At 45.6% G+C, this 24,929-nt stretch overlaps 1 protein-coding gene across 1 annotated transcript; it reads right to left on the reverse strand.

The window, feature by feature from the left end:
• Nucleotides 1-3,428: 3,428 nt before the first annotated feature.
• fstl3 (follistatin-like 3 (secreted glycoprotein)) lies at nt 3,429-24,929 on the reverse strand. Its single transcript, XM_072482092.1, has 5 exons — nt 24,750-24,929; nt 16,993-17,178; nt 7,262-7,480; nt 5,642-5,869; nt 3,429-3,831 (listed from the first exon to the last, which is right to left on the reverse strand). Exons 1-5 carry the CDS (start codon nt 24,832-24,834, stop codon nt 3,755-3,757), a joined length of 795 nt encoding a protein of 264 aa, XP_072338193.1. The 5' UTR covers nt 24,835-24,929; the 3' UTR covers nt 3,429-3,754.

The raw sequence follows: 24,929 nt of genomic DNA on the forward strand, positions 1-24,929 counted from the left end.
AAAACGTTTGATGAAATGGGTCTTTTTCCAATTGGCAGGCAGAGACTAGTTGGGGACCGCAGGGATCTGTGCCAGGACCCCAACTGTTCACATTATATATTAATGATTTGGACAAGAGAACTAAATGTATCATCGCCAAACTTGCAGATGATACAAAGTTGGGTGGGAGGGTGAGCTGTGAGGAGAATGCAGAGATGCATCAGCGGGATTTGGGCAGGCTGAGTGAGTGGACAAATGCATGGCAGATGCAGTATAATGTGGATAGATGTGGGGTTATTCGCTTTGGTAGCAAAACCTAAAAGGAAAATTATTATTTGAATGGGTGCAAATGGAGAGGCAGATACTCAGCCTCTGGCTGTCCTTATGCATCAGTTGCTGAAAGTAAATGTACAGGTACAGCAGGCAGTAAAGAAGGCAAATGGTATGTTGGCCTTCATAGCGAGAGGATTTGAGTACAGGAATAGAGATGTTTTACTACAATTGTATAGAATGTTGGTGAGGCCACATCTGGCGTATTTTGTGCAGTTTTGGTGTCCTTATCTGAGGAAGGATGTTCTTGCTATGGAGGGAGCGCAGCGAAGGTTTACCAGGCTTATTCCTGGGATGGCGGGACTGACAGATGAGGAGAGACTAAGTCAGTTAGAATTATATTCATTGGATTTTAAAAGAGTGAGGGGATCTCATACAAATTTACAACATTCTAACAGGATTAGACAGGGTAGATTCAGAAAGAATGTTCCCGATGGTGGGGGAGTCCAGAACTAGGGGTTATAGTTTGAGGATAAGGGGTAAACCTTTTAGGACTGAGGTGAGGGAACATTTCTTCACACAGAGAGTGAGGAATCTGTGGAATTCGCTACCACAGAAAGTAGTTGAGGCAAAACGTTGTGTAATTTCAAGAAGGAATTAGATATTTCTCTTGGGGCTAAATGGATCAAAGGAAATGGGGGGGGGGGGGGCAGAACGGATCAGGGCAAGGGCAGCACAGTGGCACAGTGGATTAGCCCTGCTGCCTCACAGCGCCGTGGTCCCAGGTTCGATCCCGGCTCTGGGTCACTGTCCGTGTGGAGTTCGCACATTCTCGCTGTGTTTGCATGGGTCTCGCCCCCACAACCCGTGGATGTGCAGGGTGGGTGGATTGGCCACGCAAAAAATTACCTCTTAATTGGAAAAAATGAATTGGGTACACTAAATTTAAAAAACAAAAGAATGGATCAGGGTATAGAACTGAGTGGCGAATAATGAATGATGGAGCAGGCTTGAAGGGCGGAAGGACCTTCTCCTAATTCTATTTTCTACGTAAAGGATTAGGTGACGATGTAGTTAGTGAATATGTTTGATTTTATAACAGACTGAACACTTGGAGGTTGAAATTCTTTGATTGTTTTTCATGAATTAGTTTTTTCCCGCCAAATCATGTGAGTGGATGAGGCCTGTGGATTGTTTTTCCAATCGTCACATGGTGACTGAGGTTTGTGGACTCTGGGTGAATGGTTATGGAGGTAGCATGGGAGTAAGAGGTGGCATGAGATAGTATGGAAGGCGCATGACTTGGCATGTGGGAGTGTGAGCAGGGAGGGTTAGAAAACCTAACAGCATCTAAATCAACTAGGATGAAGTCCCAGATAACTGAGGCGGGCCTTCTAACCAGCCTGCCTTGGCACTCCCCCACCCCAGTGCAAAGATTGGGGGAAACTGGGCCCTTCAAACCCAGGTGGATCTGCAGAGTCAGCCGTCTAGGTCGGGAAGATTTGGACCACTGTGCCTATGGCTCCTCCAGCCCATGTCAATCAAATCAATCAATTAATGAACCACTGCACATGGAAGGATATATGCAAGATCCGCAAACAATGAATGTAAACTACCCAAATCTGGATAAACACAGATAAAAAGACTTTGCAACTGTATGCCAAATTAATTTTACAAAGAACATTGCAAACCTACATTTATCAATTAATGCCACAAAATTAGAAAGCAACAAAGGCTAGAATTACAACAACAGGCAATGTGAACGAAATGTTTCAAATTGCCCCTCAGAAAAAAAAAGAGAAGGACCAGAATTTGTTTTTCTGATGTTGGTTGAGGGATAAATTGAGGGTTGAGTGTACAACATTGGAGAGAACCCCCTCCTCTTCTTCAAAACAGTACGATGGGACATTTTATGTTGACTTGAGGGGGCAAAATATAGCATCGAGATGAAGCTGAAAAACTGATTCTGTGAAGCACAAGTCTTTTTAAGTGTGGTTTCCCATTGGGTGCGCATTTTCCCTTATGTCACGACTTTACACAGAAATATCACAATCCCTGAAGGTCAAAAGTTTACAAACTTTCCTACTGAACTTTATCATCATCAACAAAACTAGAAACCAGTGAACTTCCTTCAACATGGGACTGGGTTGATCATGATTGAGGCAGGTGGATGGATACTAATGGCTCCAAAAACAAGGTTGTAAATTACTGGGTGGAGGTCCAACAGGACAAATGGTTCTATTGCGTTGCTCTGATCTCACGGAGCAAGCTATGAAATAAGGAATGCCGCATGGCCAGGGATGTGTTTCCTTGTCTTGTGCCTCATTGCAAAACATCATAGAAGCTGATTAGGGAATAGTTGGCAAGTCTACCATCCTATTCTACGCTCGAAAATGTAAAACTAATGGCATCTGCAGAGAAACCCCCAAGCTCTCTCGGTTCACCCCTCATAAATGCTGTTCTTCAGATGTGTGTCCACACAAGGTTTCCTTCAATACATTTACAGAGACAATCCGTACAACCATATTGAAGAGACTCAGTGATCGTATACACATTCAACGGTGTATTCTTATATAGACCAATGGATACCTTGAGGACTTGGTCTCCAAACAGCGACACACACTCAGTAGCACATGTTTAGATGGATGATTTTTAAGTTGTCAGTCATTCAGCATCATGTGCGTCAAGACCTGCAGTGGAAGACCCTGAAAACATCTTGCAGGACATTGCTGGGACAAATGTAGGAGAATGTGGGTCACTTTCGCAGACCATGGCCTCTTTCATTCACTGGTGAACTGCAAAACTGGCTGATGTAGTGGGCAACAGAAAGGAATCTGTGATATTGAGGATTAGGGATGTATGGCTTTCATTGATATTGCACTGGGGATCTTGTTCCTTGATTGGAGGCCTAGTTCTATGAGACGGCACAGGCGATATAATGTTTCTGTTGGGCTTAACCATTGGTAATCTCCAACAGGTGCAGGGCTGACACTGCAGGAGACTGTGGTATCCCTGCACCCCATCCCCTCCCCCCTCTCCCCAAGCCATTCTCTCATGATATTCCTCCAACCTGCCTATTAATGTCCCACTTCTGCAGTGCACACAAAACACCCTCCTTCATTTGTTCTTTAATGATATCTCCTGCTCGAAATCCTGCTGAAACTCCACCGACACTCTGCTGTTTTAGCATCAGCTTTTACTGGGTATAATTATAAAAGGTTGAGTACATGATGTCCAACCTGAACAAATTTTGCACAAGCCCCTTTGATCTTTAGTTATGCCTCAATGACCACTTGGAAGTGAAAGATTTTGAGCCCCAGATCTGTGCATAAACATGTAACAAGTCAGACACGAGTGAGAGGAAGAAGTGAATGGATGTTTTGTTAGATCTAATGCAGCAAATGACTACGCAATAGCGTTCACATAGCTAAGGTACTACTCTAATGCCCAAAGGAATTTTTTACCCCAGTGTCTTTTTCTTCTCTGCTTATAACTTCATTATTAACTACCATCCAAGGAAATGTTTCGAAAATACTGTATTTTCTTGATTGTCCCCTTTTTGTTTGACACCTTCTTCTGAAGCTGCAAACAAAAACCATAAAAGTTATTTCAATACTGAATTGCATTCGTAAAAATAAACAAACAGAAAGATACCAAAGTTTATTAAACACCATTCCACATAACGGAAGAGCACAGTTCACTTTAGGGACTCAGGCTGAAGGTAAATCACAGGAGGGGCAATTTTGACTCGCAAAAATCGACCAATATCGATCAGCGGTCCTTTATACATCTCTCTATTTTAATTTCCAACTTCAATACATCGAGGAAGAGGTATCATTGGAGGTTCACTGCTGCATGTTATTTGGATTTTAGTCCTTTCCATTCACGTAAGAGTGGAAAGAACTGACGAAAATTCACCAACCGTAAACATCGGGCAGGTTTCTCCGTCCTGGTGCGGCACACCGTTGGGATTCTCTGTTTCGCCGGCTGGTCAATGGGGTTTCCCATTGTGGGGCAGCCCCACGCAGTCGGGAAACCCCCAGGCTGCCGGCAACATGGAGAGTCCCGACGGCGGAGAATTCAGCCCGTGAACTCTGGTTCTCGCTCCGTAGATTCTGCCAGATCTGCTTGGCATTTCCAGCTTTTATTCTTTTCCATTAAGCGATTGCTGCATGACAGCATCTTAAACTGCCAAATATGGATTTAGGAATGCTTAAAGTTTCTTGTTTTTCCATTGGTACCTGCAAAGATAATTTAACTCAATCCAGGCAAATGCGAGGTGATGAATTTTGGAAGATCTAATTCAAGAGCGGACTATACGGTCAATGGAAGAGTCCTCAGGAAAATTGATGTACAGAGAGATCTGGGAGTTCAGGTCCATTGTACCCTGAAGGTGGCAACGCAGGTCGATAGAGTGGTCAAGAGGGCATACAGCATGCTTGCCTTCATCGGACGGGGTATGGAGTACAAGAGCCGGCAGGTCATGTTACAGTTGTATAGGACTTGTTAGGCCACATTTGGAATACTGCGTGCAGCTCTGGTCGACACATTACCAGAAGGATGTGGATGCTTTAGAGAGGGTGCAGAGGAGGTTCACCAGGATGTTGCCTGGTATGGAGTGTGCTAGCTATGAGGATGTTGCCTGGCATGGAGGGTGCTAGCTATGAAGAAAGGTTGAGTAGATTAGGATTGTTTTGTTGGAAAGACGGAGGTTGAGGGGGGACCTGATTGAGGTCTACAAAATTATGAGGGTTATGGACAGGGTGGATAGCAACAAGCTTTTTCCAAGAGTGGGGGTGTCAATTCCAAGGGGTCACGATCTCAAGGAGAGAGGGGGATATATCTAGACAGATATATGAACGGGCGGGGAACAGAGGGAAGTAGATCCTTGGAAAATAGAAGACAGGTTTAGATAAAGGATCTGGATCAGCGCAGGCTGGGAGGGCCGAAGGGCCTGTTCCTGTGCTGTAATTTTCTTTGTTCTATTTTCTTTGTAAATACTCATGGTAAAGGAAAACTAAAGGCATATGAAGCTAAGAAACATTCAAGAGTGCCATGAGGATATAAATGAGCTATTTAAAAAAAATCTGATGCCTGTCATTCTCATGCGGTGCCACTTTGTCCGAGGGGTTTGGGATGACTAAAAAACGTGATGAATTGGGCAGTGGGTGCAATGCCTGCACAGATTAGGTAGTGGGCAGGTCTACTGCGAAAAGAATATGCTTTGCACCCATTTTACAACTGACAAACGGGAGCATAGCACACTGGTTGCTACACAATTGTATCTCCAGACACATTGAAAACGTCACATTTGTATTGTACAAACTGGTTCAAACAATTTTCAAACTTATGCTGAAAAACAGAGACGGTTGATAAAATATGTTTAACTTACAGTTGCATCTACCATAGTGAGCAACACCAATCGATTTTCCCAATAAGCAAGTTGCACGCCTCAAGTGGCACACACTGTGATAGGTAATACCATTGTTTCCACAAAGTGCTTGCTCAAATGACAACGGTTCTGGACATGGCATCACTCTACACATCACGCAATGTGCGCTGTGAGTTTGGTCTATCACACACATGGAGGTACCAGGGCATAAAACCTGTGTGCAAGACTCTGGAAGACATATATAATGGTAAGTGCCACAAGCAAAGATGAACAAAAACGCTATATTCAGTTTTGATAAATTAGAAGCTACAACAATGTGGGTCTTTTAAATTATAATTTGCATTGCCCACTGAATATCAATATTACCAAAACAAGGATGATAATGTTTTAAAGTACTATTTTCAATAATGCTTACAGTAAAATAATGTGACCGACAATCAGAAAGCCTGCGTCAGGGCTTGCAACCTGGATTGCAATGCACGGGAAAAAATAAACCTTGGACGGCCCCAAGTGGACATGTCCCTGTCATCAAGTGATTTTGACATTTAAGGAGAACAGTGTCAAGTGCCTTCAGGACAGGCAAGTGTGGTGGAAAGTCACTGCCTCCATCCATCCCTTCCACAGTGATTTAATATGCAGTATTTGCAATCGATTATACAAATCAAAACTTGGCCTAATGTCACACATGAGACGGCATCAACATAGGCTGAAAACTGATCTTTTTTTTCTTAAACTTACTGAACACTACTTATCTGTTGAAACAACAGGAGAATGCATTATTAATAAAAAAAAGAATTAGCATCACATCAGTATTCATTCTACATGGAAAAGGTCAGTTTGCTTCTATGAATTTCTAACAGAGGTTATGACATTTACAGCAACAGCTTTTTATTATGATAGCAACTGGCAGAGAGTTGTTAAAACGGCAGTGACATAGATCTGTGGACAATTTTTCATGGTTTTGGATTTCATTGATTTATAAATTTTTATTAACCCAGCTTACCAAAAATATGCTTCCCATTTGCAGTGCTATAGGTAATTCAATCCATATATGTGACTCATCAATAAAGAACTCAGTCATTGGGGTATTGTGTTTGCAAATGCTTCATATTACAATGACATTTATATTTATTTAGCCCAGAATTTTATGTGTTGGGGGGGGCACCTGATGCGATGCGACTTAACGGTGGAGCAGACAGAGCCATGCCCCAAGTAAGGTCTGTAAGTTGCCACTTAATGGCCACTTAAGAGCCTTTTCCCATCCTGCCTCAATATTGAGAATGTCGGGAGCCTGCTGACTAAGGGTGGGATGGAGGGAAACAGAAAAATTCTCACTCGCGATCTCTGGCAAGAGGTGGGGTGGGGGCAGTTGCATTTCTCCATCGGAAGTCCCCTACAGACTGGGGAGCCCTCCCTTCAAAGGCCAAAGACCCCCCATGCCCCCCCCCCCCTCCCACCACAACCCTCTTCATTAGTGTGAAGCCTTCCCCTGTGCACTAAATGCAAAAAATCATGTCACACCATCTACATGATTCAGGGACACCATCAACAGAAACAGGGCAGGAGACAGGGAATATTGGGAGAAAACAAGCTTCCAAGGAATATGAACTGAAAACCTACTTTTGCATTCTCCTTGATACTGTACTTCCAGCTCTGGCAGTCCTCTGCACTTTGCCAAAAGGAGACCACATTCATCTTTGTAGACTTTACCATCGGTCCCACACACAGGGACCTTCTTTGTGACATTTGAACAGTCAGGCGCACAGATGCAGGTTGGCTTGTTGTGCTTGTTCATTTTGCAAATCTTCCCGACTCCACAGTCCACACCCTCACAAGTTTCTAAAGTAACAAACAGACAAAAGAGCAAAACTGGTGTGTGACAATGATGTAGAATATTGAACAGTAACACAGTGCCCATTTTAAACTACCAGTAATTCCATGAACAATAATGCAAGAATGTCCATGTTAGAACATAGTGCCGAAGGAGGCCATTCGGCCCATCGAGTCCGCACCACTCACTTCCACCCTATCCCCGTAACCCAATAACCCCTCCTAACCTTTTTTGGTCACTAAGGGCAATTTATCATGGCCAACCCACCTAACCTGCACATCTTTGGACTGTGGGAGGAAACCGGAGCACCCGGAGGAAACCCACACACACGGGGAGAACGTGCAGACTCCGCACAGACAGTGACCCAGTGGGGAATCAAACCTGGGACCCTGGCGCTGTGAAGCCACAGTGCTATCCACTTGTGCTACCGCGCTGCCCTAAATCATAATATTCCAATGGTGTTTATTCTAGAAGATCCAAATTCATAAATGTGGATTATATATATTTTTTCTGACTAGAACTGACCAATTATGATATTATTCTCAGTTTTTCATCCACGTTTCAGGTAGGTCTCATGAATGGTGTTTTGGAAACTGCCAGTTTTATCAAGGGGATAATGTCTGTATATGAACTGATTGATTTAAAAAACATTTTTAAAAAATTCTCCTCCGTTTTCACATTTTCTCCCGAATTTACACCCGCCAACAATAAACAATAATCAGCAACAGATATGTCAATCCCCATAACAATAACAATGACCCCATCCTCCCACCAACCCCCAAACGTCAGCCCACATGTTTGCATAAACAAATGACAAAATGAATCGGGGATTACCCATAGTCACCCTTAATATACACAGTGCCCCAACCCTGCCACCCATGCCCCCCAACTAATGTTCGATGTTATCCAGTTCTTGAAAGTGCATAATGCCCATGACTTGTAGAACCCCTCCGTCCTTCCCCTCAGTTCAAACTTAACCTTCTCAAGGGTCAAGTATTCCCAGAGGTCCCCCCGCCACGCCAGGGCACTGGGTGGAGAGGCTGCTCTCCATCCCAGCAGGATTTGCCTTCGGGCGATCAACAAGGCGAAGGCTACAATATCTGCCTCCGCTCCCATTTCCAACCCTGGCTGGTCCGACACCCCGAATATGGCCTCCTGGGGACCCGGGTCCAGTTTCACGTGCACCACCTTGGAAATAACCCTAAAAACCTCCTTCCAGTACTCCCCTAGCTTTGGACAGGACCAAAACATATGAACGTGATTAGCCCCCCCCCCCCGCAATGCTCACACACATCTTCTACCCCTTCAAAGAATCGGCTCATCCTCGCCCTCGTGAGGTGCGCTCTATATACCACCTTCAGCTGTATCAGCCCCAACCTCGCACATGAGGTGGAGGCATTCACTCTCCGGAGCACCTCACACCAGGCCTCCTCCTCTATAGCCTCTCCCAACTCTTCCTCCCACTTTGCTTTGATCCCTTCCAGTGGTGCCTTATCCTCTTCCAGAATAGCTCCGTACACCGCTGACACTGCCCCCTTCTCCAGTCCCCTTGTCGTCAGCACCTCCTCCAGCAATGTGGAGGCCGGTTCCTCTGGGAAGCTCTGTATCTCCTTCCTGGCAAAATCCCGAACCTGCATGTACCTAAACACTTCTCCCTGCTCTAGCCCATTCTTCGCTTCCAGCTCCCTCAATCCTGCAAACCGACCCCGAAGAAACAAATCTTTTAGCGTCTTAATCCCCTTCTCTTCCCATTTCCGAAAACTTCCATCCCACTTCCCTGGCTCAAATCGGTGGTTCTCCCGAATTGGCATTTCCCTTGACCCTAAACCCAACCCGAAGTGTTGGCGAAACTGCCTCCAAATTCTCAATGAAGCTATTATTACCGGACTCCCTGAGTATTTCCCCGGAGCAAGCGGGAACGGCGCTGTTGCTAGTGCTTTCGGTCCCGACCCCCTGCACATACTCTTCTCCATTCTGACCCACTGGGAATCAACCCCTCTGACCCAGCTCCGCACCTTCTCCACATTTGCTGCCCAGTAGTAGTACATCAGGGGCGAAATTCTCCGGAAACGGCGCGATGTCCGCCGACTGGCGCCCAAAACGGCGCAAATCAGACGGGCATCGCGCCGCCCCAAAGGTGCGGAATGCTCTGCATCTTTGGGGGCCGAGCCCCAACCTTGAGGGGCTAGGTCGGCGCCGGACAAATTTCCGCCCTGCCAGCTGTCGGAAAAGGCCTTTGGTGCCCCGCCAGCTGGTGCGGAAATGACATCTCCGGGCGGCGCATGCGCGAGAGCGTCAGCGGCCGCTGACAGCTTCCCACGCATGTACAGTGGAGGGAGTCTCTTCTGCCTCCGCCATGGTGGAGACCTTGGCGGAGGCGGAAGGGAAAGAGTGCCCCCACAGCACAGGCCCGCCCACGGATCGGTGGGCCCCGATCGCGGGCCAGGCCACCGTGGGGGCACCCCCCGGGGCCAGATCGCCCCGCGCCGCCTTGTCCCGCCGGTAAGGCTGGTGGTTTAATTTACGTCGGCGGGACAGGTATTTTAGCGGCGGGACTTCGGCCCATCCGGGCCGGAGAATCGAGCGGGGGGCGGGGGGGGGCGCCAAACGGCGCGGCGGGATTCCCGCCCCCGCTGAATCTCTGGTGCTGGAGACTTTGGCAACCGGCGGGGGCGGGATTCACGCCAGCCCCCGGCGATTTCCCCGACCCGGCGGGGGGTCGGAGAATCTCGCCCCAGGTTCGGGAGACCCAAACCCCCTGCCTGCCTTCCCCTCTGTAGCAGCACCTTTCTCACTTCTCACTCTGGCCACCTTCCCTCCCCATATGAACGAGGTAATCCTTCCCTCAATCTCCCTGAAAAAAGCCTTTGGCAGGAAAATCGGTAGGCATTGAAAAATAAACAGGAATCGCGGCAACACATTCATTTTAACCGCCTGATGAACTGATTGATTATCTGCGTATTTTCATAGTTATGGGCTTCGGGCTGTATGATGTAATGGGTATAGTAAGGCCGATCTTTTTACAAAACTGTTTTTCAACAATATATTTCACAGGTCACAATCACTCTGCTGCCGCCATGATTTTCTCTTCAGGTTTCAGAAAACAGAAATATGAATGATGGCTCTGCATTTTATTATGCAGTCACGTATTTAATGATATATATATATTTCACAAAAGGTGAGGGGGTGCCCCACTCAATATGATGCCACTTCTAGAACAACAGGCCCTTATTGCACAATTGCTCACAAATTGAACATTGTATTTTCATTTATAAGGAAGTTGCCATAGCTTATTCACAAATGCATATTGTTGTTTGGAGTAACTAGTGTTAACTGATCATAGTCATAGAATAATGCCAGCAGACTACGGATCATAGAATCTACAGTGCAGAAGTAGGCCATTCAGCCCACCGAGTCTGCACCGGCCCTTGGAAAGAGCACCCTACTTAAGCCCATGCCTCTACCCTATCCCCGTAACCAAGTAACCCCATCTAACTTTTTTTTTTGGACACAAAGGAGTAATTTCATCATGGCCAATCCATCTAACCTGCACATTTTTGGACTGTGGGAGGAAACCGGAGCACCCGGAGGAAACCCACACAGACACGGGGAGAACGTGCAGATTCCGCACAGACAGTGACCCAAGCCGGGAATCGAGTCTGGGAGCCTGGAGCTGTGATGCAGCGGAGCTAACCACTGTGTTACCATGCCGCCCCGAACATTGGAAGGACTTTTGGAAACAATAATTTGTGATATTGAAATAAGAGTGCAAATGCTACAACTGAATTTTGAAGCTGCAAATTCTGAAACAAAATATTACCTTGAAGTTACTACCAATACTGGCAGCCTGAACGTAATGAGATAACATTGTTCACCGTGTAGCTTATTCCCCTGTGTAGCTTATTTCACTGTACAGCTCAATCTGGCAGTTGAGAAGATTACAAACGTCACTCATTTTCTGGTCTGTATTATCGCAATAGTGGAAAGGATGTTATGTTTATTCCAATGTCTCTTGGCCAGCCTCCCAATCTCCACCCTCTGGAAACTTGAGTTTGTCCAAATCTCTGCTGCCTTTATCCTAACCCGTACAAACATTCACCCATCATCCCTGTGCTCACTGACCCACACTGGTTCCTGGGTTGTTGAGACTTCAGTTTAAAAAGTTGCATCGGTGTGCTCAACCCCATCCGTGGCCGTGCCGCTCCCCACCTCTGCATACCCCTCCAGCCCCACAACCACCTCCAAGGTCTCGGCGCTGCTCCAGTTCTAACCTCTAGAGCGCCCCTAATTTTCAATTGCTTCACCACTGGCAGTCACGTCTCCAACTATCTGGGTCCAAGGTCCTGGAATTCCCTCCCCAAACTTCACCTCCTTAAAGTCACCCCTTAATAATTTCCGGTTTGACCAGGCTTTGGTCACTTGCTCTAATGTCTTCTTAAGTCACCTCTTGTTAAATTTTGCTGCTAATGCATCTGTGGAGAACTTTGGGTCGCTTTTTCCATGTTTAAAATGCGAGTTGTTATTGTAAGGCACCAAATCTTGGGTGCACTTTGATAGACACGAATGTAATAATAATAATAATGTCTCAAGTAGGCATACATTAACATTGCAATGAAAATCCCCTAGTCGCCACACTCCGGCGCCTGTTCGGGTACACAGAGGGAGAATTCAGAATGTCCAAATTACTTAACAGCGGGTCTTACGAGACTTATGGGAGGAAACCGGAGCACCCGGAGGAAACCCACACAGACACAGGGACAACGTGCAGACTCCGCACAGACAGTGACCCAAGCTGGGAATCGAACCTGGGTCCCTGAAGCAACAGTGCTAACCACTGTGCTACCGTGCTGCCCATTCATGCGCCACTGTACTCGGCAACGAGAACACATAGGAACCGACATTCATGGCTGCAACTCACTAAACCTTTCAGTATGACCCATCTGTTAACATCCAATACGATAATCAATAATCAATCACCGCACCAATCCAACTCTATATAAAAATGTACATCAGGAATTTATCAATGCATCTTAAACAATTGGGTTACAATATTTGTTGGACACTGGACTAAGACAGGTGTGGTTTATATATTTTTTTTTTTTTTAAAAAAGAGAGTGAGGAATGAATCGAGGACTATCGCCTGCTGCTCATTCTAAAGCTGGAGGGAGGTTAGGTTTTATACCTGGTGGCACCTACATAAGGAGAAAGACATGCATGGAACTGCTCGTGTACAAGCTGAGCCTTTTAAAAATGCTGCACCGGAAACATCAGACTTTTGCATTCAGGGTTTCGGTGATAATTAAATTAATTTCGATTTTTTAAACGAAAAGGCCAGGCACCCACCTCCCGACCTGCACTGTGGGCCAGCAAGCATTCTACGAAGAGCTGAACGCTATAAGTGGTTAGTTTGACAAACATGCCTCGTAAGAATGTTCGGTGCAGCTATTAATATGTATGCAGCTGAAGAATTTGTAAATAATCAATATGGAGTAACATCATATTATGTTTCAGGAACTCACTGCTATCAGGTTTGATGGAGCATCTTAAAAATGGTCAGTGACGGGCAGCATGCGCTTCAAGCAAGTGTAAATGCAAATTGTCAGCAGTGAGTGAAAAGATGTGAGTACAAAATTAGGATGTTGCCTATAAAATAATTCCTCCCCCCCTGCCAAGAATAGAGGGTGTATGAAATAGTCACTCAGCGTACGGAGTTAATATTATATCACTGGGCGCGATCCAGATTAACATATTCAAGTGTGCCATTAGGCTTAAAAATATTTATACGCCAGGTTCTCCCGAAGCCCGGGAACTACCGTCCTCGCCTGGGAGACCTCGCACACAAACGTGGGCCTGACGTAACGGCACGTGGGGGCTCTCCCAGGTCATTGGACACCATAAGTGGTCAGGCTCCGGGCAAGGTGGTTTCCTGGCACTCCTGCAAGCACCCAAGCAACTTGACACTGCCAGCCTGGCCCCCTGGCTGCCGCCCCCCCCCCCCCCCCCGGGTGGCACTGGCAGGCTGATGGTGCCTGGGTGCCAGGTTGCCCATCCCAGGGATGAGGCCCAGGGCTGCCCTGCTCTTATAAAGTGGGCCCAGGGACTGCCTAACAGGTAAGTTGGGGCAATGGGGTGGGTTCCAGAGGCCGCGGCGGAAGAGCAGAGAGGGGGTCGAAAGATCCGGGTGCCGATTAAAAATGGCTCCCCTATCCAATAGTCATCTTCCTACAGTGACAAGCTGAACACCTCAGTTCAGGAAATTAGGCAAGTGCTCCCGATCGAGGCCAAAACAAAACAGCAGAGTCCCGTTAGATAGCAGGGTATTTCTCGATGCCTGTTACACGCACCCAAAAGGGGATTCGTTTTTGGAGTGTTAAATCATGGCCATTGGACTGGAATTGTAAAAGCCACATTGTCATGTCTTACATTAAGGCAGCGGTTCTCACTGTGGTGATATGCATCACTGTAAATACACAAGGGATTAATGTAAATACACAAGATTAATGTAAACACTAGAGGGAGCACCAGAGACATCATGACACACAGACATATAGCTAATGAACACATAGAATAGGACACGACCAATGGGCAGTCAAGACACCCAGAGGTGACACTACCACAAGGGGGCAACCCATATAAAAGGACAGGGCACACATGCTTGGTCTCTTTCCACAGGCTACACTCAGAGAGAAGCACAGGGGCAGATCGGAAGCATCACACCCACCGCATGGATTAGAGCATCTGGTTAGTTAGATTGAGTTACTATAGTAAGATTAGCAGGAGAGTCGAATTCAAGTAGTAGAATTGTTAACTGTTCAATAAATGTGTTAAACCTATCTGCAAGTCTGAACCTTCCTTTGTCAGAGCACACATCAAGGAAGCAGCTTATGCTACATGAAGAAGCAGAACACAACACTCACTATTTGAAATTACATTTAATTGTGGAAGCTAAAAGTGTCTTTTATATTCTATTCTTTTTGGTGGCTAAGGCAACCCACGGCTTTTTAAGTCATCAGATTGTGCTCTGGGTAGCTTACATAATGAAGAGCCCTTTATCTGTAGCCTGAGCAGTTGGGATCAGCTATATGGCTCGGCAAAGTGCGGGGGGGAGGGGGGGATACTTGGCTTAAGTAGGTGAGGGACTTTCATATTACTATAATTAAGTTATGATACAATATACTTGTCTACTTTTTGGGGCAAGTGTTATTTAAGCCCATTGAAAGTTTATTAAACTTGCCTTTGAAATTAATTGTTAACAAATGTGTGGGCAAGTTCTCTGGTGGTCTAGCGGTTTGGGGCTGCTACTATCACTTCCCCAGCAAGGAAGGAATCGTCTCAATAAAACCCCTATTACTATATTTTACAAGAACCATATGACAATAGCAGTGTGCACAGAACTCAACTCAGTGCAGTTGCAGACTCCAAGCAATCCTTAGATCAAACAATTTGCCCTGGAGTTCTGATCCAGCAGTACTGGGTTCGAATATTTATCCAACTTCACTGTGCTTTAAAGAAAAACAGCTCCACTAAAGTATAAATATTGTAACAGCACTCCCGATGACATGCCCATTAAGGCCAATACACCATTTGCACACCTCACCATAATAACAAACGATCGTTTCATTTTGTCAGCGGGCAGTCTTTGAGGTGATCAAAATGGTAAATGGGCAATGACGTGCCAAGATAAGCAGTGTGCTGATGAAGTTACCTGCCAAGAATTTTGTAGAAGGATGGGACATGCCCTCAAAACTCTGAGCCAAATTTCTAGGAAAATAAAGTTTACACAGAGAAAATTGTAGAAATGAGGCACCTGTCAAGATTTCAGGGGCCCCCTGCAGCATAGTACAGATGAAACAATTTCATGTGTGCAAGATGTACCTTTGCTCCAAGAGCAGCATTTTATGACTAATAATCCACCCAGAAATTAAAACAAATGCTGAATCAGAAGGCAAAAAGGATTTCTCACAGATGATTTGTCATGGAGTGTGATTGCTACTGGACTGTGTTTTAAACACTTTCGACAAAGAAAAGGCGGCCCGGTAGCACAGTGGTTAACACTGCTGCCTCACAGCTCCAGGGTCCTGGGTTCAATTCCAGCCTTGGGTGGGTGACTGTCCGTGGGGAGTTAGCACATTCTCCCCATGTCTGCGTGGGTTTCTTCCGGGTGCTCCGGTTTCCTCCCAGTCCAAAAGGTGTGCAGGTTAGGTGGACTGGCAATGTTAAATTGCCCCTTAGTGTCCAAAAGGTTATATGGGGCTGCTGGGTTATGGGGATAGGGTGGAGGAGTGGGCTTAAGTAGGGTGCTCTTTCCAAGGACCAGTGCAGACTCGATGGGCTGAATGGCCTCCTACTGCACTGTAAATTCTGAGAAGTGTTACTCCTACCATTTTATCTCATGTTATCATGCCTAGTTCTACTGAAGATATACATTGGAGTGAAATGTAATTTTCCAACTTATAGAATGTTGAAAACAGTTCAGATGTATCTTATGGTTTGGCTATTTGCAGAAGCTTCTCCCCTCAAAAAATGATTGCGTCTACTTTTCTCCATTAAATGGTGATTCAGACCCGGGCAAGAATCTGGGATTAGACCCCGTGACACTCGGTTTTCCACGCTTGCCTTCAAGTACAGGGAGGCCATTTTAAAAATCAAATTAGCTACTAGTATAATTTTTCTTGTAAAATCATATTTATCAGCATGTTAATCTCTCATATTGGAGGAAAAATGGCCTAAACCTTCTGCCAGCCCTCTGCCAAGCTTCTAAGTGCATCCTTGCCATTCTCTGCATTTCTTGATGGTCGATGGACATCACACCTGCCCTTATTTGTGGGAGAACATAAAAATGTGATGCTAATTTTAGAAAATATGTCCTCTAAATGCATTTTCCATTTTCTGTAAGTTTTAATGCTGGTCAGGCCAGGCAGCCAGCCATCTCTCAATGGTAATAAAGGACCCCATTTGTTTTCTGGCAATTGGAGTCAATATCAGCCATGAATATCCTGAAAAGAAGGCAACATTTTAACAAGGCAAGGAATCTTTCCAGCTAAAGGATGCCTGCAGGCCTGTGGCAGAACACGGAGGCTTGCTGCATCTCAATATAAATGACCTCAAAGCAGCAAGGTTGGCCAGGGTCATCTGTACCTCCAAGGTTTCCCCTCAGGTGCATGTATACACAGCTACTCGGAAGCTACTGTACAAGTTGATCACGAGTTGTCCCAAGCTGTGAAGAAAAATGTACAGGCCTCACACAACAAAAGAATATGAGATTGTTGTGTCTCTCCATGCCAATTACTATTGCAGTCAAGACACATCCCAATAAACACGGGTGACAGAGTCATTATGAATTGATATATTTCATATCTCCCCTGGACTTGATCCCTGGCAGTGCCACCCAGGCACCCTAACACTGCCAGAGTGGCACTTTCATATTTTGTTTTATAAAGCTCGTGTGAAGCACTCTGGGATGTTTTATTACATTCAGGACGGGTATATAAGCTGCTGTTAGGTATTGTTATATACTCACTGCGGCATGGGTAGCAATTGATTCCGCCAAGAATTATAAGTTTTAAAAGGTCACTCTCTGGTATATCCTGACTTGTCCATGCAGCCTGAGCACTGCCACTACTGCAACACTCCTCTCGATCAATCCGAGTCATAGATAAAGCCTGGCATTTTCCACTCCTTCCTTGCTGTAGCCAACATACCCCAGCTGAAAGAACCATAATGGAGAAAACATGGATGAGCAACATCAAAAACATCTGCTTTCACTGATGATTTTTTCTACATATAATTACATTTCTTACAATTTGTAAAATTGCATCTTTGCGCCTGCATTGAGGCTCTCCCTTCCTTAATTAACAATTCTAAAAATCAAAAACAGTAGTTAAACACTTTATATCGCACACTGGAGCACCAATGGGCTGTGTGCTCTGCAGCCTGTTTAAAGAAATAATTGTGTGCTGGAAAATATTACCTGCCCTTTTTCATTCCGTAACATTTCACGTTGAGCAGCATATTATGAAAGTCATAAATCAGGATAGAAAAATTGGACTTGTACGATTTTCAATGTTTTTGAATTTTTATTCATTCGCTCACGGGATGTGGACATCAGTGGGCATTCATTGTTCACTCCCAATTCCCCTGAGAAGGGGGTGGTGCAGCTGCCTTTTTGAACCATTGCAATCTATCTAGTGTAATCACACCCACAGTAATGTTGGGAAGGGAGTCCCAGAAAGAGTGAAGGAATAGTGATATATTTCCAGGGCAGGAAGGTCTGTTACGAACAGATGGCGGTGTTCCTATACGGCTTCTGCCTTTGTCCTTCCAAGTGGTAGTGGTTGCAGGTTTGGAATGTTGAAGGGAATCTTGGCAAGTTGCTGCAGTGCATCTTGTAAACAATACACACAGTGCATCAGTGGCGGAGGGAGCAAATGTTTAAAGCGGTGGATGAGGTGCTGATCAAGCGGGCTGCTTTGTCCTCAATGATGTTGAGCTTTGCAGGTGTTCCATCACACTCCTGACTTGAACCTTGTAGATGGCAGATAGGCTTTAGGGAGTCAGAAGGCTTTAGGGAGTCAGAAGGCAAGTTACTCGCCACAGAATCCTCAGGCACTGAAATGCTTTTGCAGCCATGGTATTGATATACTGGTCCAGTTCAGTTTCTGGTCAACGATAACTGATAGCTCAAGGCAATACTAAAGAGACTTCCAGGATAACTGAACCAGGCTGTATTGGTAACAAGTAAGAAGGTAAACTATTCACACATGCGGAGTCACTGAACAATTCTTCTCTCTGGCTCCAGGGTCCACTTTGCCAGGAAATGTGTTCCCAGGGCGCTGCACCATTTTCCCATTGGTCGAAATTTGCAAGCTCCCACACGATTGGCTCAGAGCCAGTCATGTGACCACGAGGGCTCACCCCCTAAAGTAACCCCCTAGGTTGTTGATGGTGGCGGACTCAAGTGATGCTGCTGAATGTCAACAGGACATGATTTGATGCTCTCTTGTTGTAGATGGTCATTGTCTGGAGCAAGTGTTACTTTCCACCTATTAACCCAAGGCTGGATGTTGTCCTGGTTTTGCTACATATGCGGGCACAAACTGCTTCACCATGAAGTGTTGCGATTGCTCCTGAACACGTTTGTCAATGTTTGGACCAAGGTTGCAATGAGGTCTGGTGCTGAGTGACTCTAGCAGAATCTGCTGCTGAAGTGTAATTCATCTCTTAGTATGTAAATATTACAGAAAATATGTGAGACAGCATAGCTAATCTCCCCAATTTGTGATTTATTGAGACAATGAAGCCATTGTTAGCCTTAACGCACAACAATGCAGATCTTACATTACTGTGCAGTCAGAGCACTTTGGACAAAGGTTCCCAGCTGGATTTCATTCAAAAGGTGATTGATATAGGGAAAGCATTACAGTTTAACAAGATTTCCAACTGTGCATATTTTAGTTAAAATGCAAGAAGGCATTCCTTTACCAAGACTGAAAATGGTAAAATGAGAAAAGGCCAAGGACCAGGTGCTAGAAAATGGGATGAAAGTGAGTGGCTAGTTCCTTTTTCTCTTCTTTGATTGGCGCAGACATGATCGGCTGAATGGCCTTTCTCTGCATCATAATTGAACTATGGTTCTAAATGGTTTGACATGGAATACTAGCAAATGTCTGGATTCAGAAATCATATAACTAAAAATACTTTGTGGCCAGGACACATTTTTAGAGCAATTACCTTTTGTGGATTAATAGATAGAGCCAGGAATCACTATTTTAGCAAGAATATTGAATCATTACATTGGGAAGGTGTGGTTAAGTAGTCGCTATCATCCCAGATGACTCCCTTTGAGGGGGAGAGCTGACTGGTGGTGATTTACCCCGAGGATAACCACACTTCAGACGAGGCGCAAGGTAGAGAAAGCATGAATAACCTCAGCTGGGACGGGAATTGAACTCGCACTGCTGGCCTCGCTCTGCATCACGAACGCGCTGTCTAGCCAACAGCTGACACTTCATAGAATTTACAGTGCAGAAGGAGGCCATTCGGCCCATCGAGTCTGCACCGGCTCTTGGAAAGAGCACCCTACCCAAGGTCAACACCTACACCCTATCCCCATAACCCAGTAACCCCACCCAACACTAAGGTCAATTTTGGACACTAAGGGCAATTTATCATGGCCAATCCACCTAACCTGCACATCTTTGGACTTGTTGCATGTATCATACTGGGAAGGCTCAGATACCTTCAGGATAATTAACAATTGGTTTGTTGTCAGAGGACCTTTTCACTAAAAAGATGTCTTACGATCCGTAGACATTTTCTGAGTCATCGGTTTCTTGCTTTGCATTAACAAATGAAAGAGTCAATGGGATGCTGTGAAGATTCACCTCCCACATATCCCAACACCAGAGACTATTACTCAAAACTTGCTGGAAGGAAGAAGATTTCAGATGTTTCTTTTGTTTTGCAACAGCTCATATATTGTGTAAATTTAGTAATTGTACCTTTCTGCTTCCATGTATTATTACAACTTTTAAATAAATGCTGCTAAGTAGTTTTAATATATATGCACTTGTCTGAAAACAGATTACTTTTCACCTTTGGAGGAATTGAGAAAGTGGAGACAAACACCGTGTATTCCTTAACAATGATTAGGATTTATATGTTAAAACTGACCATGCCAGCCCATATACACTGATTTAAAAAGGCATTAGTACACAAGAGAATTGGTCTAAATTTATGAAAAACGGCACCCAGCCATGAATACTGACAAAAAAAAACTAAGTGACACATTACAATTCGACACCATTGCAAATCCAAATACTTTACCTACTGATCATCTCATCCAATGTTGTTCAAATACACCTACCCATTGCTCAGGGTAGGAAGATGTATCTGCAGTTTATATATTATTACATTCAGTTGATAATGATGCAATGATGCACTGAACTTTGGGGCATTTCCTTCAAAGTGAATGTATTTGAATTAAACATAGGGGTGCTCAATATTACCAAAGGTCACTGCGACAAAGGTGATTAGAAATACTCAGCCTTTCAATCTCAGTAGTTATTCTCAAACAAATGCTTACAATTTCTAAGATTAAGCAACTTTTTACCAAGGCACTTTAGGCAGCACCTTCCAAACCCATCACCACCCAAAAGGACAAGGGCAGCAGAGACATGGGAACATCACCACTTGGAAGTTCCTCTCCAAGCCAATCGCTATCCTGACTTGGAAATCTATCATCGTTCCTTCACTATCGCCGGATCAAAATCTGGGAACTCCCTTCCTCACAGCACTGAGGGAGTACCTACACTACATGGACTGCAGTGATTCAAGAAGGCTGCCCCCCACCACATTTTCAAGGGCAATTAGGGGTGGACAGTAATTGTTGGCTTAGCCAACAATGACAGCAGGTGGAATTTACCGTTGTGCGCCGATGTGGGACCGGAATTTCCTGCCGGCATGAGCAACCGGTAAATCCCGCCAACATTTCTTGAATTAATTTTTTAAAAATATGTTGAAGGTAGAACATGCAGAGTCAATTTGTAATACCACTAACCTACACTGAGAAAATGTGAAAAGCATGATCTCAGGTGCCTTGCCCCAATAACACTGTTCACTGACCAGATAAGCTGGGTTCTATGCAGCAGCATTTAAGTACATGCACTAAACTCTGTTCATTGACTGTGACAGTGACAGATCGCCAGCACAATGCACTGCAGCAATTCAACAAGGATTCTTCAACAGCACTTTCCAAAAAAACAGCCTCTCCGCTTTTGAAGAACAAAGAGAGGAGCTGCTTGAGTACAGGGGCGGCACAGTGGCTAGCACTGCTGCCGTACAATGCCAGGGGACCCGGATTCAATACCGGCCTCGGGTCACTGTTTGTGCGGACTCTGCACGTCCTCCCCGTGTCTGCGTGGGTTTCCTCCGGGTGCTCCGGTTTCCTCCCACAGTCCAAAGATGTGCCGGTTAGGTGGGGTTACGGGGATAGGACAGGGGAGTGGGTCTAGGTAGGGGGCTCTTTCAGAGGATTGGTGCAGGCTTGATGGGCCAAATGACCGCCTTCTGCACTGAAGAGATTCTATGATGATTCTATGGCCACCTGCAAATTCCTCACCAAATAACTGGAGGAAAGAAATATCTTTACTTCACTGACACTGGGTCAAAATCCTGGAACTCGCTGCCTAACAGCACCTTCACCACACAGACTGCAGCAATTCAAGATGACGGTGGCCATAATCTTCCCAAGGATCATAATAAATGCTGACTTTACCGGTGACATCTCCATCCCACAGACAGAGTGCCCTTAATTTTTGGTATTGTCCCATTCGTAATTCCACTGTCCCAGGATGTTGTTTGTCCTGTAATGTGGACATTTAAATTTCTCACATGCACTCCTCCCCCCCGTTTGTGCTCTAAAAGACCGAGTAGGACCTCCACCACTGTGCTCCTCCCCCCCCGTTTATGCTCTAAAAGACCGAGTAGGACCTCCACCACTGCACTCCTCCCCCCCGTTTGGGCTCTAAAAGACTGAGTAGGACCTCCACCACTGCACTCCTCCCCCGTTTGTGCTCTAAAAGACCGAGTAGGACCTCCACCACTGCACTCCTCCCCCCCCGTTTATGCTCTAAAAGACCGAGTAGGACCTCCACCACTGCACTCCTCCCCCCGTTTATGTTCTAAAAGACCGAGTAGGATGTCCACCACTGTGCTCCTTTGGCAACTCTCACCACCCCCATCCCCGAATGGGAGGCTGTCCCTTAGTTTCCGCAAGAGTCGGTCACTCGACCCATGTGAACAAAATAAATCAGTGTCACAATTAAACATATTCAGTGACCCCCCCCTTTAAAGCTATTCTAAAAAGCAACCAGTAAAAAAAACATTTAAAGATTTCAGGTGATGCGAGTAATCATTGTCCATCCTTAACCACCCTGGGAGTGGTGGTGGCCACCACGGCTACAGTCCATGTGGCGTAGGCACATCCACAGTGCTGTTAGAGCTGGGGTTCCAAGGTTTTTGATCCAGGGACGGTGATATAGTCCCAAGTCAGGCTTGGAGGGAAACTTACAGGTGATGCTGTTCCCATGTGTCTGCTACTTTTACTCTAAGTACCTCCAAGTGAGGTGGCAATCTAACATTAATGATAATTTTTATTATTGTCACAAGTAGGCTTACATTAACTCTGCAATGAAGTTACTGTGAAAAGCCCCTGGTCGCCACATTCCGGCGCCTGTTCGGGTACACGGAGGGAGAATTCAGAATGTCCAATTCACCTTCAAGCACGTCTTTCGGGACTTGTGGCAGGAAACCAGAGCACCCGGAGGAAACCCACGCAGACACAGGGAGAACGTGCAGACTCCGCACAGACAGTGACCCAAGCTGGAATCGAACCAAGGACCCTGGCGCTGTGAAGCAACAGTGCTAACCACTGTGCTACCATGCCACCCTTGTTTTTATCCTCTGTTAATTAAATCGCCCAGAGTATTTGCATTTGGAGGTAGTGCTTCTTAAATGCACAACCCGTAGGATTGGAATTATAGACCACAACAGATTTAATTGTATGTCCCATCTGTGGGCGAATGACCCACAAGATGTTTCACATCGGGGGAGTGCCACATCAAAGAATGCTTTTGTGTGATTGCAGGAAATGCACTTGGTGCTGCCAACTTGCATTTTAAGGATATTTGGGGGGGGGGAAGAATTGGAGTAGGGATTCATGTTGAGAGGGTGGAGCCCACCCGCAGGTGCTCACCCAGTAGGTGCCACTGACTTGCTTTGAAGCTCAGAGCACCAGAACCCTGACTCCTTCTTGTCCAAACGAGACTCCCAGAAACCAGACACACGTTTGCATCTTTTGGCGCAGTCAGGAGGTTTAGTGCTGAAGCAAAGGGGCAGCAAGCCCAAACATGCTGCAAAACCATGTTGTTATTTGCAGCCTGTTTTAAACCTCATTGCCTGTACACCCAGTTGGAGAGCGTCGGACTCAACTTAAATCCTTTCCTCTCAGTGTGTTGCTTTACAAAATGTGTATATATAACATGTGTCCTTTAAAATAACTGGGGAACTTCAATGATTCCGCTTTCTTGAAAGCAGGTTTCTCCTTTCTGGGGGAAAGAGGAGAATCCCCAAATCTCTGCCTGTCCCTGCCCAAGACACCCACATCTCGACTGAGTTCCTGCAGAGTCAGGACTGGGGCTGTGGCCTGCCCTGTCTGTACGGCAGCTTTTGTTATGGAAGCCTGGAGGTTGCTCCACACACACAGTCAGTCACCCCCAGGCACAAGTCTGTACCACCTCTTCCAGCACACTCTCCTGCCCCCTTCTCAACTAATGCAGACTCCTTTTGGAGTAGCTGTGATTGAAAGGGATGGACGTGGTGAGGTGATTGGGTTACTAAACTGAAAGTCACTCCCAGTTTTCTCTCCAAACTTTACTTTTACCATCTAACCCTCAGCTTTCACTATCTCGAGCACCACAGAGCTTTATTTGGTCCAGAGGTAGCCATTTTTGGAAAATAATAATTCAATATGCCCCTCTTGTTGCAAAATGCCCCCCCTCCCCCTCACTTTTTCACACTCTGGGCTTCACCTGCACTTTTATCCAACCGCATGAAAGAGAAAACAAAACTAGCCAGCGAGCAAGTTCCTCTGGTCCCCTGAAATCATCACTTTCTGAACTATCACCCATTAGATCACTTCCTCAGACTTTCCACAGACGCCCAACACTCCCACCCGTGTTGGCTAATGTGCTACGTTTGTTTTTGTTACTTTTAATAGTTCCATAACCCTGCTTTGGAGTTTGATTGATGAATAAGGGATTAAGAAAATACTACCACCATGTTTTTATTTAAATGAATCATTCTGGAAATATACAGCAGGTCAGTGAACATCAGAGCAGTTCAAACCCTCAGGGCGGGGCAGGGGTGTTTATTGAACCTGGAGGGAAGCTTGTCATAAAATCCCCTGGTTCGGTGTCACAATTTATTATTCATGTTGCTGGTGAAGGGGGATTGAATCGGTGCACGTCACAAAGAGTTGTCACTGAAAGTACATTGAGAACTTATTCTGTAACCCGTCAACTGGATGGAAGTTTTGCTCAGTTTTTATTTTACACATGTTGCCTCCTCCAACATCAGCATTGTCCATTTCACCCCCCACCGCCCCCAACAATCTTCCCTCAATTCGGGAAGGGGGGAGGTTACTTTACGCGGAATTAAGACGTCTTTATGTTGAAGGAGTTCAACAATTTGCGAAAGTAAAGAGCGGTCGCTTCTTACCGTAAGAGGGTCTGCCGCCCAGGAGGTGAGACAGGATGGCCAAGGTGAATGGTGTCAGCAACATGTTCTTGCTCAGTAAACGCATGGCGAGAGCAAAACAGCAACAAAATCAAATCGCAAGCCTGGAGCTTTCCCGTGCAGGGCTGGACTTGACTTTCCCCAGTGAGTGTGGGATGCGAT

The sequence above is a fragment of the Scyliorhinus torazame genome, chromosome 18 (genome assembly GCF_047496885.1).
Source record: "Scyliorhinus torazame isolate Kashiwa2021f chromosome 18, sScyTor2.1, whole genome shotgun sequence".
Lineage (NCBI taxonomy): Eukaryota > Metazoa > Chordata > Chondrichthyes > Carcharhiniformes > Scyliorhinidae > Scyliorhinus > Scyliorhinus torazame.